The 19163-nt window shown below is 39.7% G+C and overlaps 1 protein-coding gene across 1 annotated transcript in view; it reads left to right on the top strand.

Moving 5' to 3' along the window:
- Positions 1-19163, top strand: part of si:dkey-246i14.3 (ephrin-A4) — a 94509-nt gene that overhangs the window by 50132 nt on the left and 25214 nt on the right. The window contains exon 2 of the mRNA XM_036592877.1: positions 13359-13654. Coding sequence (XP_036448770.1) covers positions 13359-13654 — 296 coding nt within the window. The remainder of the gene's footprint in view (positions 1-13358; positions 13655-19163) is intronic.

Here is a 19163-nt window from a genome sequence, read left to right as displayed (position 1 = left end):
TCCTCAGTGCAGTCCTCATGCTGGAGATCTCCATGGAAGAGGAGTTCAGCTTAACTCAAGTGTGCCTCTCTCTCTCTCTCTCTCTCTCTCTCTCTCTCCTGCTGTGTTGTCAAAACTTCCTCTTCTCCATGTAATTGCCGTCCTTCACTTTCTCTCATTAAAGAGCTTCATGGTGCCCCATGCTGCTGACCTCTGAAGGCATCTTTTCGCCTGTTCCATAACCGCAACCACCTTCACTCACCACTGCACTCTTTACAGCACCCCATCCACTTTATCCCTCCATCCCCCTTCCCACTGCCCTGCATAGTTTCAGCTATTCCCTGCCGCAACAAACCTGATCCAGCTCATCCCGTAATTAACCTGTCTGCGCTCCGCACACAAATGCGCCCCTTTACAGCAAAATCACAGGGCCTGGAGATGACAAGCCCTTCATATGAGCCCTTGCAATGGTAGAGTATATGTGACATTTCTTTAAAAACAAAAACATAAATATGGTATGGGAGTGTTTACTGCCCTATGTTTAAAATAAAGAAGTCATTTAAATGTAAATAAAGCATAGTTTGGTGTTGTAATGCAAAACGTTGTATAAAATAGAAAACAAAATAACTGATAATCCCAAAAATGTTGGAATGGTTCATATGTGTCTTTTCATTGGAGGGGCTCATATGTTGGATTCGGTATAGGGCTAGGTATCTAAACCTGTCAGTCATTATATCAAAATGTTACTCAGTGGCTAAGTACTAAGTCTTTGCATCAGTGAACCAATAAGCGTGCTCATTTTAAAATCTAGACTATTGACTGGCTGTCTAAATTACATTCTGCATGCATGTTATTAATGTCAGTGCTCCTTGATTAGTCTGTAACGTGTTGCAGCGAGTAAATATACTAATATCTCACACTCATTTCTAGTTTCACCCATTTTCAGTTTGTGATTGAACAGAGGGTATTGTTGAGGAATCAGTATTGAAGTTAAAGCTTTGGTATTGGTATCAAAATGTTGTGTTTTTTTTTTTGTTGTTTTTTTTTTATTAATTTGGGTTTAGGAAATCTTTAATCTCTCTGCCTGCAATACCCCCCAACACCCCCCCAACAGATTCGCATTTTACCAAAGCTTCCCACCATGTTTGTATGTTTTCATGTGGACAGCGCAGCATTGTCAACCAATTATCGGGCCCATTTAGCAATTACTGCTTTTGCTTACAGTAATGCGAAGGCTCGAGAGCGCTGCTCATTTTCAGTATGCGCGCTATTCAGGGTGTTCTGTATTCCTCCACTATGCCCGTGGAATTGTTCATGCTTTAATTATTCTCTTTTATAAAGGGATCAAAGGTTCCACTGCCGCTGTTGGCCCCCATTTTCTTTCACACACACACACACACACCCTCACTTTCACACACTTTTTCTTTTTTCTTTAATATTTACTATGAATGCGATCCATTATTCGAAACTCGAAGCGTATGCTGTAATGGTTCCGTTTTGGCTCCACTATGCAGCTATGTGTGATCAGACTCAGAGTGTAGGGCAGATATAATATGTGCCCTTTTCAAATGACCTGAATAGCGTGTTTGTCGGCCAAATCAGGGCCTACAAGGTCACTGAACAGGTGAAATTCAAACCACTTATTGGCCTTTTGTCTGTGCTTTGGTTAACATGGGTTTCTTTTCATTTTAGAAAAGCTTTTTTTCCCCCTCATTCATGTGGCTTGTAAACAGTCTTGAATGACCCTTGATTGGCTGCAATAGCAGTACCATCACTGAATTGCAATGATTTGATTTGATTACCATTCTTCAGGAAATACTTTAATGAATTGTGAAATGTCAAATTTTGCAATTGAACTAAATAATTGTGTAACAAAAATACACTGAATTAGGCTTATTTGTGTAACTGTGTGGAAAATAACCATAGTAAATGGTTAAACTGGGTTAGCAGGTTCTTTGCTTTATCCATTCTAACATTCCAAAATCAATGCAGTTGAATCACCACCTTCGGATCCATTCTTGCGCCCCCATTACTTGGGTCTAAGAATTGTTGTTATTATTCGATTGAATATGATGGCAGCGATCAGCCCAGCAATCACACATCTCCCCTGGGCCTCCTCCATCACGCTGCCGACCGCCACTCTGTCACTGGCCTTGATGGCAGAAGTGCATGTGTGTGCATTTCTCTGTACGTGCTGCTATTCCCAGAGTCCCTTTGTACTCTCACACTCATGCACCCTCATAATGCTAGATACGGCAGCTTGGAGAACCGCAGGATTACCGCTACTTTGACATGAAGTCTTCTCACAGACGCACACAAGCTCACACAGGCTCTAATAAGTATTTTGTTGGATAAGGTTGGCATGAACCTCCCTATGATTTAGTTACTTCATGGTCTTCCCATGGGATTGAGAGCAGGTTATCCAGTGATGAAGGAAATCCTGTGATAAAGGCTTCCATCATGTCCTTTAACTCTTTAAAACCAAAGCCTAAAAGTGGCCACCGGGGGATCATCAAGTGCAGCATGCTGTCTGATTCAGTTCTCAGCTTTTCAGTTTTCCCAGATCGTGAACACATTTATTCAGCACAAGTTTAAACGAGGAAAATAGTGTACACGTACATTTGCACGTATAAAACTGACAGGCCTAAACACTGAGCTTATCGGCCGTTTCTCTCCCTCATGCATATGCATTTGAGGAAAAGGTCACGCAAAATGTGGGAGGATTGCACAGAAAATGGGTGGAGATACTGGATGTGCAGCTGATTACATATTCGCCTCAATCTTCATCGCATACCTAAGTAAAATATTGATAGATTTGTACTGTTTTCAGATCGTAACACAGTTACTTCTGCTCGGGTATATTAGTGAGTAAAGGAATCTCTTTTTTACTCAGTTACGTTTTTCCGATTCATATTTAGTTACTAATTCCTTTTTTGAGTTTAATTTCATTGTTTTGTTGGTGATGTCTGCACTGCTTTGCGATTTAGCATTTTATTTTAGACCAAATTAATCCAAAAAAGAGAAGAATTCAGCCTAACAATCGTTCTATATGTATAGATGGTGTATATATTGAGAAGTTCCACTGCAGTTCTATAAGTTCCTGAGAGCTTGACCGGATACTGACGTGTTTTTTTGACCTGATGTTTTTTAGGCTACTGTCCCCAGCTCTGATCTTTCTCTCTCGCTGCCCAAAGAAAAATAAGCATGTCCAAAATAGTAACTTCACAGGAGAGGGCAAAACGTTCTTTACTTTGAATGTAAGTTAATGGAAAGAGATTCTATTCTAAGCAATTTTGGAGCATTTCTATTAGTCCAATCATCATCAAATGTTCACACAGTGTAAAGAACAGCTGCTGAGCTCAAATAATGCAGAAAAGTAAAAATCGCAGATACATGTTTTTTTTTATTGGACAGCGACAATATGCTGTCTGAACAAATCCTCGTTCATCTCCATTTTTGTCGTTTCTCAGTTTTTCACATAATTTAAAAATGCCTGCTGCCCTTTACATTGTATGTAAATTTTGTGATGAATGGACCAAATAAATGGCCCAAAATTACTTGCTTCCATTGACTTGCATTAAAAGTAAATTTTACAATTTTACAGTTTTTCCCCCCTAATTTTCTCTGCTGAGGCCCACCCGGTAGCTATGTCTTCTCCATCACACATTGCTGCTAAACTGGGAGGATGAAGGCTCGAACATGCTTTCTCCAAGTCAAATGAACTTTTCAAATGAACCTTTCAAACTGCTGTTAACACGACATCCTCGGACAGCTTAACACGCTTGGAAGAGAGCACTGTTATGTTGTTATGTCAGCTAACAGAGGCCTGTGCTGACCCTCCTACCCATCCAGAGAGAGCGAAGCCGGTTATGGCAGATGGAATCAAACTTGCAATCTATGATAGAGCCCATATCCCTCTCAATTTACTGAAGTTTAAGCAACTACCAGTTTTGGGTGAAGTTTTCTCCACCCTTTAAAACCAGGCATGTCTCAAAGGTGTGTTCTTGTGAGACCTCCTTTAACAATGACAGCACAAGCTGAAAATTTATAATTTAATTTAATATAATTTAATATCAAAAAGCTCATCTCCTCTACTTTAAAGTGTGTACGTACGTAAAATATGCTGATTCCAAATGAGTGGAAAGTTATTCCAATTTAAGTGTGCAAATGTACTTAGTATATATTCAGTATATTCAATATAAATCCAAGGCGAATCAGTTTTTGCATGACACGTATAGATATAGGTGATTGTCAAAAAGTAGTATTTAGCATGATAACCTAAAGCTTGCTTTCTGTCAGAGTAATAACCAGTGGATAGAAATGCAGATCAGAGTTTAACTGGCAAATTTCTGAAAGCTGTAACCATCTTAGCATACAGTATACACTAGATGGCCTATGTGACTCTATGGGTGGAGCTTCTGGAGATGTTTTTCCATCTAGGGTTTGATTTCTGGTTTTTTGTTTTGTTTTTTGATGTATGTTTTTCATTTGGCTCAGTTCATACTGCATTTCAATGATTTAAGTGTACCAAATTGTTTGCTGGCTATATGTGGGGGTTTGTTGATTGGACAGGGATTTGGTGGTGATACAGGCGCTCAGTCACTTCTTACATTTGCCTCCGTTAGTGCCAAAATGTTTTCTCAAATGCATTGCTTCGCTATCCTTTTATTGCTTGCTTGGCAACATTACCTGCAGCTCATGCTGCAAACACAATATGAGCATGTGTCAAGAGTCCAATGTTTAAACAATCACAGCCTTACGCAGCACTAAGTATCCTACACTTTAATGTTGTTGAAACTTTTTTGTTATTTTACAGTCAGCTATTATCCTTTTATTTATCTTCATGTGGAACATTTTAAATGAATCAGTATTTGTGTTTTCCACCCACTGGCTCTTTTTTGTAGTTGTAGGCCCATATTTAGAGAATTTTACCTGTCCTTCACTCCAGGGAGTGAGTGAACAAGCGAGAGACTGTGGAAGAAGGGGAAATACAGAGATTGACAGAATAGGTGTAGACTGTCTGGTCAGAGTCTGGTCCAGTGTTGGACTACTATTTAGTTGCACACATACATACACAGGAGAGGGAAAACATGTTCTTAACTTTGAATGGAAGTTAAATATTTTTTTTTCAGAACTAATTTAGGATAATTTCTATTTCTGCATTTATCATGAAATTTTAGAAAGTTTTAGAAAGGAAAGGGCAACTGGAAAATGTATTTATATAAATGTAAGTACGTATATGTAATTTTATATCCCATGTGGGATTTTCACTCACAGTCTCTAGAGTTTACTCTGAACGATGCAGTAAAGAAAAAACATCCAGTGCGGATGGAAATGCCTTGTTGAGAGAGGTCAACAGAGAATAGCCAGACTGATACAAGATGACCGAAACGCTCAGCTAACCACTCTGTACACTTGTAGTGAGCAGAGGTGTCTCAGAATGCATAACACATCGAACCTTGAGGTGGATGGGCTACAACAACAGAAGACCATGTCGGGTTCCACTTCTGACAGCCAAGAACAAAAAGCTGAGGCTGCAGTGGGTGCAACCTTAGCAAAACAGTTGAAGGCTGGAAAATATCACCTGGTCTGATGAATCTCGATTTCTGCTGAGGCACACAGATGGTAGGGTCAACGTGAATCCAACAGCATGAATCCATGGACCCAACCTGCCTTGTGTCAATAGTCCAGGCTGGTGGAGGTGGTGTAATGGTGTACACTACGGGCCCATTAATAGCAGTCAGTCATTGCTTGAATGCCACAGCCTATTGAGTATTGTCACTGACCACGTGCATCCCTTCATAGCCAGAATTGACCCATCTTCTAATGGCTATTTCCAGCACGAAAATGCACCATGTCACAAAGCAACAGTCGTCTCAAAATGGTTTCATGAACATGACAATGAGCTCAGTGTTCTTCAGTGACCTTTCAAGTCACCGGATCTAAATCCAGTAGTACCTTTTGGATGTGGTAGAACAGGAGATTCACAGAAGAAAGGTGCAGCTGAAAAAAAAAAGTAATTTCATGATGCAATCACATCAACATGGACCAGAATCTCAAAGGAATGTTTCATCTTGTGGAATCCATGTCATGAACAATTGAGGCTGTTTTAAAAGCAAAAGAAGGCCGTACCCAGTATTAGTATACAAATGGTTGTTCCGACAACATGCAAGTACCTGTTTGTGATAAGAATTTCAACCCCGACCTTAACCTCAGTATTCAAAAAGAAATGGCTTTGCCCTTTTAGTTCAAGGTTTTCTATGGTTTTCCTACAAAGTCATTTGTCCTGAAAAAGTACAAAAACAAACACACCACATTTTCTGCTCTTAGTTCTTTTGCAACAAAAATACGTAAAAAGGAACTCTCCTTTCTCTTTGAGTGTCTTGTCTTTGATATTGTTCAGCTCACCATCACTGTTGTTTCAAGTTGCCTGTTGAAATTTTTCTTTTGAAAAAATGCAGTGCTTCTGGTGCTTTTGGATGTTTTGGTCTCTTTTTTTGTTTTATCTGAGGTGCATAATGTATCTGTACATAGAAATTTAAAAATGTGTAGAGGACTGCAGGGGCTGTTGTTTTCACTCAGTGGTCACTGGTGCCAGAGTGTGTGCTGTGAGTTAATTAAACTGTTTGTGTGTGTGTGTGTGTGTGTGTGTGTTAATTGAGACATGTTGTGCAGCTCGAGGGCGTCGAACGCAGACACTGTATTGATCAGCAGGCCTTGTCTGAGTCGCGTTTGACTGATTCCTGATCGATCCGTCCTGTCACACTGATTGATCACCAATACTCTGTCGCTGCTATTGATCAGCGCCACTGCTTAGTGACATGCAGCACTGGTCATACGGGTGTGGAATAAGTGCTCTGCTGACTTCCTTTCCTTTCCTCACCTCTGCCCTCCCGACCCTCCCCAGCACGAAATCGCTCTCCCTTTGTCTTGGTAGGATGACCATTAGATTGGACCAAAGCTTCTACTGCAACTCTGGTCATTGCATGAAGTTAGTTATTGTATAATAGCCCAGCATATAAGTTGAGTTTCACTGTGGATGAGGGCGACAAGTGGAAAAAGTGGAAACAGGCAGAATCTGCTTTTTGAAGTGTCTCTAAGGTTTGAACTGATGTAAACTATAGCTTTTGTTCATTGTGTTTCATTAAAAGTATACTCCAGCCAGCTACTTCATTAGGTACAACCTTCTTGCATCTACTCCATTTTATCAGCTCCACCTATCAAATAGGAGCCCTTTGTGCTTCTACAGTTACAGACTGTAGTCCATCTGTTTCTCTGCATACTTTGTTACCCTGTTCTTCAGTGGTCAGGACCTCCACAAGACCCCACAGAGCAGGTACTATTTGGGTGGTGGATCATTCTCAGCACTGCAGTGGCACTGACATGGTGGTGGCGTGTTAGTGTGTGTTGTGCTGGTACGAGTGGATTAGACACAGCAGTGCTGCTGGAGTTTTTAAACACCTCAGTGTCACTGCTGGACTGAGAATAGTCCACCAACCAAAAATATCCAGCCAAGTGCATCCTGTGACCACTGATGAAGGACTAGAGGATGACTAACAAACTTTGCAGCAACAGATGAGCTGCTGTTTCTCTCTTTACATCTATAAGGTGGACAGCTAGGTAGGAGTGGACAGTGAGTGGACAAACCTCAATTTAAACCATATACCTGTCAATCACATGGACTCAGGGTTCTTCCGCCCCAGGCCATGCGCCTGGGGGGGATGGGGGGACGAGGGACCAATGTCCTCTCAGCTGGAATATTGTGCCCCCTCAGCTTAATATTCTTATTTTATTCTGCAAGGTAACCTACCCTTCAAACTGCACTCAGAGGAATTATGAATTGTGAGTTTCCTGAGCCAGGTGTTTAGACCTTTCAGTCAAAATTAGTTCTGAGCCTATCAGATACAGCTGTGTGCTACTGTTCTCCATTTGGTTCAGTTTTGTTATCCCGTGTCAGTAAAGCTCTGAGAGATTTCTCAGAAATAACATTTCTGAAACACATGTTTTTTGTTTGGATCTGTTATCCTGATTATAATGTGTTTGTTTTCAAAATCTTTCACAAGATTCCACTGAAAACAATGGGCAGTTATCCAAGGCAATACTATTTATTTATTTATTTATTTAGACTTTGTTGTTTTCAGCATTTCGAAACCTGTGGTTACCAATGGTGTTAGCATGCTAGCAAGGTTTTTCTCTTCTGTTTTGCTGTGTACTGCATATCGATCAACATTTTAAGTTTACATGTAATGTAAAAGTTCTACAACCATCACGAAGAAAGCAAATAGCCTACAGTTACCTCGATAGAAATGACATCATGCTAACAGTTGGCCGTTAGCTTGTATTCATACTCAGCCACGTTAGCATGTTTGGTCAAGCTGTTGCTTTCATTTCACATCTGCAGAATGTGCAGCGCTTCGACAGTAATGACTCAGTCCAAGCTCAGCTTCTCTGCTTCCGTTCTGCTCTCAGCATTTACCTAGTTATGTTATTGCCATATAATTACATGAGACCCACCTTCCACTCACCTATTTTTAAGCCTGTGTAATCATAGCTGGCTTAAGTACAGAGCACCAGAATGATCTGCACTTACACCGAGGCCTCGCTGTAATTACATGTATACAGAGTTATTACTGTGCACAGTATCCTCACGTCAGGTAGGTTTCAGACTACATTTACATGCTCTGTGGCAGAATTTTAAACAAGCGTAACTAGTTAAAGAAGTCGAGACGTCAGCCGTATTTTCATGCAGTTTCTCTTTCAGTGAACTGATTGAGACTGATGCCTCGTTCACTGACATCTAACAAACAGCTGCAAGAAATGAAGGACTTAATGAAAGGGAATTTCTGAACATGAGATTTAGGCCATTAGGTCCAGTGATAGACAGGGGTGCTGTTGTGATGCGGTGGTTGGAAGGTGGCTTTTTAGTATAGATTTGATTAAAACATTTAGAGAAAGGACATTTTTATTCAGTTTGTAAGTTTTGTTCAATAATACCAGGGGAAAAAAACAGTTTTGGAATGTTATAATTAGTTATTATTAATCATTTTTGGCTAAAATATTCTCTTTAAATGTAGTAGTGTAGTAGTAGTAGTAGTAATAATAATAATAATAATAATAATAATGTGGTGTTTTTATTGTCTATGTTCCACTACTGTGTAAACAGTGTAAAAAATTGTAGTGAATGATGCTTTGAATCATTTACTAAATAATCACAATCAAATCATGGTAGAAAATTGGGATGTCCTGATCCATTGAGTTGTTTTCTAAGGAATCATAAAATGAAATGGATTGCTTTTTAACATTTTCAACTCCTTGGGAACTCACCTGAAAGTTGAGCAATTTTTCCACAAATCTGGGCTATAAACTGTAAACAGATGGGGTCTCTTCAGTGATCTGCTCTGTAAAAAATATTTTTATAAAAAAATACAAAGAGCGTCTAAGATTTTTGGTTTCAATGATTCAATGATGCACTGGATTGTTTTCTAAACAATCATAAATTGAATCAAAAAATCCGTGAATTCAGAATGCACGGTATTGTTTTCTAAAGAATCATAAATTGAATCACAATGAAATCTAAGATTCAATGATGCACTGGATGGTTTTCTCAAGAGTCATGATCTAATGGAATTGGGGTGAACTGTGAAATTTTGTGACTTCATATTGTAAATGTCATGATGAAATTTGAAATGTTATGATGCACTCAGTCATTATTTAAAGAATCATAATCTACTTTAATCACTATTATAGGGAGCAGAATTACTCACCTAACAGTCACTTACTACAGTATTTGACTATGTGTTGTATACTTTTTTCTATGTTTATTTCATTGCATTTACGTTTCATGTTGACACCTGCACCAAGAGGAATTCCTTGTACAAAAGATTCTGATGAATCTGAATAATGTTGCACAAGTTTGCCCATTACATTCCACTGCTTATGACAGTGCATTATGGGTATTCCATGTCTGTTTGTTTCTGTTGTGGTGCATAATGGAATTGAAAGTATACGCTTTGTTTTCACCCAAACTGTTGCACACGACTGTGTAGGGAATAAGGGTTAGTTTTAGCTGTAGCCCTAAAGTTTTGTAATTCAAATAAAAAGTCAGAAATATATACTGGTGTTGTCAAGGGGAGCCTATTATATTATATAGCCTATTATATCCAATGATACACACACATCCAATGATAGACGCAGAACGATGGCTAAGAGTGTTCTGTATAGAGGCCGTAGTGTTCTCCTCATGTTGGACGTTCCAATGCAGAGCTCTAGTATATGTTCTATGCACATTTCGTGCCTCGACAACTTCCGCCTACGAGAAACGGCCCAGCTTCAGATTTTAGCATAAATATTTCAGGCTAACTGGGACATGCTTCACCTCAGCTGTAGCGGGAGCCTGTTGGATACCTAGTTTACTTTAACTTTCTCTCTCTCTCCCTCCCCACACTCTGCACCTCCATCTGTCTCTACCTCTCCCTCGTTCCCTCGCTCACTCTCTCTCTCTGCTGCTCTGCTCTTTCATTAGCCTTTTTCTGTCTTCTCTGTGTCCACCCACTTAACTCAGGACGACCCCCCTTCCCTGTCTATCTCTCTCCCTTTCTCTTTCTCACTCTGTCTGTCTGTCTGTCTGTCTGTCTGTCCGTCTGCCTGTCTGTCTCTCTCTCACTCTGCTCTGTCGCTTTTTCTCAAAGAGTCGTGGTGACGGACCTTGACTGGCCGCCTTGCTCTCACATCCTGTCTTTTCTTCTTCTCCTCCGTGGGCCCCCTCTCTCTTCAGTCACTTTCTCTCGTTCCCCACACATACACTCACATGCGCGCGAGCACACACACCGTTGTGGTGCAGAAAAGACCAATTAAAATCCATCTTGTCTCCTTGCTGTCTCCCACCAAACTCTCTCTAGGGCGACTAATTAAAATAGAACCCCCCCTCCTGCCCTCCTCTACCTCTGTACTCTCTCTCTCTCTCTCCTTCTCTTTTCCTCTCTTTCTGTCACTCCTGTCCTCTGTGTCTCGTCTCTCCCCTGTTTTCTAACCCCTTTTCTCTCTGCCTGCTCTTTGTTCACTTCTCTGGACTTGAGACCTTCTTTGGACTTTGTGCCACCTGGCGCAACTCTTCTTCAGCCACAGTGGTTTATTTCTCTCCGTCCGGCCATCTGTCTGTCTGTCTGTCTGTCGGTCTGTCTGTCGGTCTGTCTGTTGGTCTGTCTGTTGGTCTTCCCCCCCTCCTCTCTGATTGTCTCTTTCTCTCCTTCTATCTATTCTTTCTTTCCATCTTTGTTTCCCTTTTTTCGTTTGTTTCTCTGTCTCCTTCTGTCATCTTCCTCTCTCTCTGTCTTTCCTTTTCTCTCTCTTTCGGCCTGCCCTACTCTCTCCCCTCTCTCTCTGTCTCCTCTTCTTCTCTCTCCTTCTGCCCCCCCTCTTCTTCTATCCCTCTCTTCTTTTATCCTTTCTTTCTTTTTCTTTGTCTTTCTTTCTCTTTCTTTCTATCACTTTCTTTTTATCTGTTTCCTCTTTTTCTCTCTCCTTCTGTGCCCCCTCTATCTCACCTCTCTATTTCTCTCTCTCCCTCTTTCTATCTATCCCTTTCTTTTATCTGTTTCTGTCTCCTCTTCTCTCTCCTTCTGTCCCTCTCTCTCTCATGCTGTCTCCCCCTCTCTTTATCTCTTTACCTCTCTCTCTTCTTCTGTCCCTCTTTCTTTCTCTACTTTTATCTTCTTTCTTTCTTTCTTTCTTTCTCTTTCTTTCTTTCTATCTGCCTCTGTCTCACCCTTTTCTCTCTCCTTCTGTCCCTCTCTGTCATGCTGTCTCCCCCTTTCTCTCGCTCTCTATCTCTGTCTCTTTCTATTTCTTGTACCTTTCTTTCTATTTCTTGTACCTCTCTCTCTCTCTCTCCTCTCTCTCTCCTCTCTCTCATTGATGGCAAACATGTAAACAGCTCTTTAAAGGCGAGCGTATGTAAACAAGTCAAAGCGTTCTTGCCAACCCACCAAAGGACCATTGTATGCTAATGCTCACCCTATTAGTGGGGCTTCACTATTAGCTTTGGTGTTTGGTGTGTGTGTGTGTGTGTGTCACTCACTCTCACTAATTAGCATATAGCTGCTGTGAACTTGCGGTGCGTTTTGGCCCTTAAACATTCTGCAAATTCTCCAGACCAGATTCTGAAAACTCTTTCTTTTTTTTTGCTATCAGAGAGGTCATTACACAGACTGTCTCCATTTTCTTTGTTTAATTAGTCTAGAAACTGTTTACACATCACTGAGTTTCTGCTGGCACTGGCAAGCCTGCAGCTGAGGCCTGGCTCTAATGTGTAATAGGGCTGAAGGAAATATGGGGTAACTTAATATCGAGATGCAATGTTGGGTTTTTTGCGAAAAATATGTCTGTAACTTCACATATAAAGTTAATGATCACTGTAGCAAAGTTGTGTTTTAGAAGAGGTATTTCTATATTCTGTTTGGAACTGTGTGGTGTGGACAAGTGACCATATTGCAGTCATATTGCTGCATGGTGTGATGGGACTATGACTTTAATTGACAATTATTGACACCTTGATGTGATATGGTTAAAGATTGGCCTGTGGTGTTTTTTGACCAAAATAATTTGTTTGTTGGGTCATGTGAACACCTTACACTTGTGACTGCACTGTAAAATTATATATTGTATACAATGTATAGTATATTGGCAATGAAATCATCTTCATTCTAGGTGAAATATTGAATATCTCACTTTGAATATAAGTGAATATAAGTAAGAATATAAGATTAATTCACTTTTTTCTAGGCAGTTTTACATCATTTTATCTAATTAAACTGTCATGTTGCATTAGTAAAATTGTGGTTATTTCATGAAAACAAGCTTGCTTTTTAAAAAAAAATACTTATGGTGTTGCTACAAGATAAGAAATATTAATTTTGAGTAGATTTAAGATCATTTTACTTGTCAAGATATTATTTTGTGTCCGTGTGGTCAGAATGCTCATAACACACAGTAAAACGTTCCATGGTTGGTTAGTGGCTTATGCTCCACACTTCTGCGATATCAGTATTGCAAAGGCTGAATAAAAAACAATATATTGTGCAGCCCAACTGTATACTGTGCAGAGCCGATTAGAATGCTCGATTGATTGATTGTCGCTGATATTTCATGGAAGAGCCAAATGTAGGGGCAGCGAACTGTGATTCAGAGTAAAATCTGTGCTGAAGATTTACTGACCCACCAGAAATCTGCACGGTTGACTTGGAAAAAGCCATATTTAATGACTATGGCTGTGAATCCTCTTTGTGGCAGAAATACACCCACTGATTTATACTCTCTCTCTCTCTCTCTCTCTCTCTCTCTCTCTTTCTCTCTCTCATCCTCTCTGTCTCTCGTTCTCTCAGGCTAACAAGTGACGACTACTCCGTCCAGGTGAATCTGAACGATTACCTGGACATCCTGTGTCCTCACTACCCACCCGACTCCCCGCTGCCAGGCTCACCGGAGACGCTGGCGCTCTACCTGGTGGCAGAGAGCCAGTTTCGGGGTTGCCAGGAGACAAAAGGGGCGATAAAGCGGTGGGAGTGTAACAGCCCCCACGCCCCCTTCGGCCCTGTAAGGTTCTCTGAGAAAATCCAGCGTTTCACACCTTTCTCCCTGGGCTTCGAGTTCCTTCCAGGACACCACTACTACTACAGCTGTGAGTGACTTAGGATTTGGAATATTGTGTGTGTGTGTGTGTGTGTGTGTGTGTGTGTGTGTGTGTGTGTGTGTGTGTGTATACAAATGTGTATATATAAATGTTTAGAATTCATGTTGTAGAGAAGCTTATGAGCTTGAATTTCTTTACAGTGGTTGTGATAGGAACCAGGGGTCACACGATATTTGGCTGCAACTGAAATACAGCCATTTACTATCCAAATTACCAGTAAACCTGTACATGTCCTCTATGTTCTGACCAATAATGAAATCTAACAGTTTTCTTTGGGGACTGTTTTGCTTTTCGCTCTGCATGTACCTCTCTGCCAAGAATCCGTTTCAAAATCTATGTTTTAGCCAAAAAGCTTCTCTTGAAACTGTTGTAAAACAGCGAATCAAGGCATTGGTCAACATATTCAGAATCATTTTAAGTTAAAACTTCTTGTGAAGGAGCTTTTAAATGCATTAAACATTTCAGACATTTGGTTCCTATGAGCAGCCCCACTGTGAACTATTCTGACATTGCAATGGAGGATTTCACATCTAAGCCACTTTTTTCACATCTTAAAGATGTATTAATGCAGGCATTTGTTAAAACTGATAGAATTCCCTTTAAAAAAGAAGTGCTCTATATTTCTCAATGAAGTTCATATGTTATGGTGATTTTACACCAGAAGCAATGCAGCACGTGACGCATAACCTACACTGCTCCAGAACACTTACTATTGCACATTGTACACAACTTACGTGAAGGGGTGGGCAATATAATGAAAATATCATATCATGATACTTAGACACGATAAACGATGTGCAACACATTATTTTGATACACAGTGTAGCAGTGTCACATTTAAAAACTGCTACTAGTCATGTCGGAATGCACTAAATCTGATTAAAGAGGGCTCATGATTTTGCTCTTTTTTTAATGAAACGTGCAGTTGGTCATCGTGGACGATTTCCACAATTTGCCTACAGAAGCGTATTTTCTAATCAGAATAACAAAATTTATCATGATAATGATACAATATTGTCATATTACCCACCTCTACTCACACATATTGTAGAGGTGTCACATTGTGTTATGTTGATAAAGCGAGTACATTGATGAAACCAGCACATTTTCTGTCTGCATTTATTTTTTCAGTTAGTTAATAAAACCTGCAGATGTGTTTATTCTGTCTTTATTCTGAGCAGCGATATTACCGATGAACAGTTTGGCAGTGGCTGATTCTTTAGTTTTGTGGGTTTCTCTCAACAGTCCAACAGACTCTAGACTCTTCTTGAAGTTTGTATTAGTGTATAAGCTTCTATTGCAGCTAAAAATGTAGCTTACTGCTGTTTTGATTATGGATCTAGATAGCACAGTATAGCAGCAATATAGCTGGCAATATGGAAATTACAGCCATTCTGCATGTGACAAGCAGCAAAGACAGACCCAAAGCACATTTTTGGTAAGATGGGCTTTATATGGCCATTCCGAAAGATTGCAGCACAGGAATGGGAAGTAGAACTTGCAGATTTTGTTAGAAAACATAAAAGTTAAAAGATTAGCTTTGGCTGCTGAAGTTAAAGTTAGGGCTACAGTAACATTTAGCTAAAACAATAGGTGCTCCAGTAGCAAACACCATTTACCTTTTCTACTGCTTGACAGGTTTGACCTTGGGTTTAAGTAATCTGGCTAACTTAGTTCTGCATTGTGAAACACCCCTGCATGTCCTTACAAGGATAGCATAATGTGTAAAATTCCAAAATTTGAAGATGCCCTTCATTTATTTTTTTTGAACATTAAACACTAGAGGAGGGCAGAACTGATAAAGTAAGACACATTGAAAAGTCATATGTTATGCCTATATCCTAAAGCATACATTGTATGCAAAAGTTTGGGCACCCCTGGTCTAATAACGTTTTTGTTGATTTTCTAAGTGAAGTTAGGTTGAGACATCCTCTACAGAGAACACACTACTGCAGATTTTAAGGCACAATTACTGTTTATTTGCTGAATTGAACATATTAGGGGGAAAAACAAAGAATAAAACATGGTGAAAAATAAAAAGTTGTGTTATATTGTATTTTTTCCCAATATGTCTCTCAGCAAATGAGCAGAAATTATGTGCTAAAATTGTCACATTTTAAGTTTGTTCCCAGTAGAGAGTATGTAAACTCATTTTCAGTAAGACATCATTTGACAATGGGTGTTCAAACGTGGACTATATATCCAAGTTTGATTTTCATCTAATCAGTGTCATAAAATAGACATTATTACATGCCATATTTGCATTTGTGTGAAAGTTGTGCAGCAAACCTGAACACTGGAGGACTTTTTATGTCATGGTCTTGAACCTTGAAAGAGACAGAATATTATTTTTTGTGTCTTTGATCTTATTTTAGGGTTAGGGTTAAGGTCAAGGTCATGTTTATGGTTATGATTTGGGTTGAAGTTAGGGCCAAGTTCAGAATATGTTTAGACTTGGGGGTTACAACATTTAGGTCCTCAGAAGTACAGTATTGTAGTGCAAGTATGTGTATAGATTGTTTGTGCATGTAAAACTTCCTTGGATTGATGAGTAACCAGTGAAAAATGAGATTTTCCCCCCCCGGAATGCTGTCCTTCCCTTTCCACTTAAAACCACTGAAGGAAGGAAAGGAAAGATGGTTTGTGGCCATAAAATAACATGACAGATTTTTTTTATTTTTTTTATTGCTTTGGTTTCAGGCCAGGCACCCCCACCCCCCTACCAACTTCCACTCCGCTCTGTCTTTTTATCTGCAAGTTGGCCAGGCCAAAATCAGGAGCTAAAGTAAACAAGTTTTTTCTTCCCCTCACGTCCAGATTCCAGAAAATAATGTGGTGAAAAGTATGATGGAGAGGAGAAAAGAGAAAAAAGATCAATACAGGGGCCACAGTGAAGGAGAATGAAGAAAAACGAACAAAAGCGAGTGCAGACGGAGAGATGTAGTGGAACAAGGGAAGATGGCGAAAAGGCGGAAAGGAGGAAGGCGCGAAAAACAGGGCATGGGACAACAAAGGCCAGAGAGAGGGGTGGGAAAGAGAAAGGGAAGAGACAGACAGAGCAGGGGGGAAGTATCTTTACATAAATTACTGATCTAGTGAGGGGGACAATAGAGTATTGTTCAGGCATGAGATCCAGTATACACAGCACAGAGCCTATTGTGTCCCTCACTCCACAAACTTCACCACCCCTCCAACCACACACACACACACTCACACCCCTGATCTGTATGTGTGTGTCTCCCCATTGTTCACTTCAAAGATCGAGTAACGATGTGTCGGTCTGACTAATGGTTAAGATCACAGTCCTGAAAGAAAAACCAGGGGATTTAATCTACATTTGTTGTGTCTGTGTCGGTCTGTTTGTGTCTGTGTGTGCGCTTCGTTTTGGTCCCTTTGTGCAGACTATAACGTTGCTGTCATGTATGGAGGGACAAAATGGCCGAATTACAGGGTGAAAAAGATTCATCCGATTTCAAAATGATTTATTTCACGTGTAAATCATTACAGAACAGTGCAGTAAATTGTAAACGGTTAAAGTGAGCAAAACGTTTATGTAATTTTACAAGTGCTCAGTATGAACCTCCTCCAGCTGTACGGACAACATCAACACCATAGTCAAATTCATCCCATACTGGATTGAGCATGTCCAGTGTCACTGTACTCACGGCTCTTTCAGTGCAATTTCAGAGATCATCCAGTGTTGTGGAACCAACGGCAAATGCTCTGAGCTGAGCAAAAAATCACGTTGCACAGTTATGACGGATTCACTCTGTGGAGAACGCAAAACACTTTCTGCTCAGGGGTCACCATCTCTTCACAGACTGAAGGGAGCCATCTTCTGGTGACCATCAGAAACTCTATGACCCCCTCTTTCAATTATTATATGATTGGTTCCTAGGCGCCTCACGGTTGTAAAAATATGGCGCTTTGAAATACATGATGTGTGTTGCAATGTTTTAACACACACACAGTGCCCTAGTAGTGCTACATTTTAGGGCTGCATTTAACGTTTCCTATAATCAATCAATCAGTTCTTTATGGCTTTAATTAATTGATTAATCAGGAAAAAGAAAGGAAAAAGTGTGACCGGTATTCTGTAAATAACTGAATATTTTACAGCATATACAATGTTTTCAAACAATTACAAATACAAAGATTATTCCTCCTTTTCCAAACATAACACATACGCCATCTTCAGAATTATACTTTTATCAAGATCGACACCGCCACAAGATGCCTTCTGCAATGCCCTGTGCCAAAGGCACAAAAACAATAAAACAATGATGCATGAACAAATCTTACTTGACAGGCTAATTATTATTGAGGTAGTTTGATTCAACAAGAACTTCACATTGCTATTCAAATGATTTCTCCTTTAATGATGCAGCCAAGATGAATAAATTAGTCTTGGTCTATAACGTCATATAATTAATCCTGAAATTAGTGAGCACAGTGAAGCACCCATGTAGGGACGCATGGCCATAAAACATGTTCACCGTTCATAAATCAGTAGTAAATATGCACATGATGTCAACATTTTCAAAAACATCTGTCCAAATGAAAACACAAACATAGTTTTAAAGTCCACCCTGGAGAGCATTTTCCAAAAGCTCCGTTTTCATTGCCCTAAAACACAATTTTCAAGCAAGCGGGAAACCAAAACATGAAAAAGGATAGTACGCTTTCAGAAATATCCAGTAGTAGCACACTAGCAATGAATAAGTATTGTTATCCATTGTCATATCATTCAGCATGCAGTACAGTCTCACTGTGGTCAGTGTTGTCATATTTTAGACTTTTTTTGGTGATGCTTAACCCTGTACTGTCCATCATCTGTGTTTTTCCCTCTTCGTATAAGTGATGTAAATGGGGAGCAAACAGGAAGCAAAAACATTGTCATGACAACTAATCGACAAGAATCAATTACGAGTTATTATTAACAACGCTACTGGAAACATTAATTAGTAGTTCCAGTTGTTGCAAATTAGTTGTTTACATTTAAAAACTAACATCAAAAACTTTAAATAGTGATTTTTATTCAACTTTTCACATTCTTGACTGCACTAAATCTAGTTAAACATGATTATGCTCTTTTTTAGTCAAACATGCAGTTATTCAGTGTTCTTGAAGTATGGATCATATCCATAATATACTCAAAAGCATTATGTTTATCACAAAAATAAACTTTATCCCACTAACAATAAAATATCATCATATCGCCATCCTCTCCTGTCATATCAAAACTTTTTTTTACTCTGAAAACAACAGCTACCCTTTACTTTGTGAAAGAGCCTATTTTTCAGATTTTCTGTAATTTTACCATCAACCTTACATATAAAAACTTGTGTACGTTCACTATTAGTTTGGACTGTAAATAAAATGGTTATAATTCGGGTTGCAAATGTTGAAAACAGTCGTTTCTATCCGTACCAAAGTAAATTTTGGCAGAATTCAACAACAGCTTCCACACTGCAGAGGACCAGTTGTGTCCTTGTTC

Source organism: Colossoma macropomum, unplaced genomic scaffold (assembly GCF_904425465.1).
Source record: "Colossoma macropomum unplaced genomic scaffold, Colossoma_macropomum, whole genome shotgun sequence".
Classification (NCBI taxonomy): Eukaryota; Metazoa; Chordata; class Actinopteri; order Characiformes; family Serrasalmidae; genus Colossoma; species Colossoma macropomum.
This window is presented reverse-complemented; position numbering and strand designations above follow the sequence as displayed.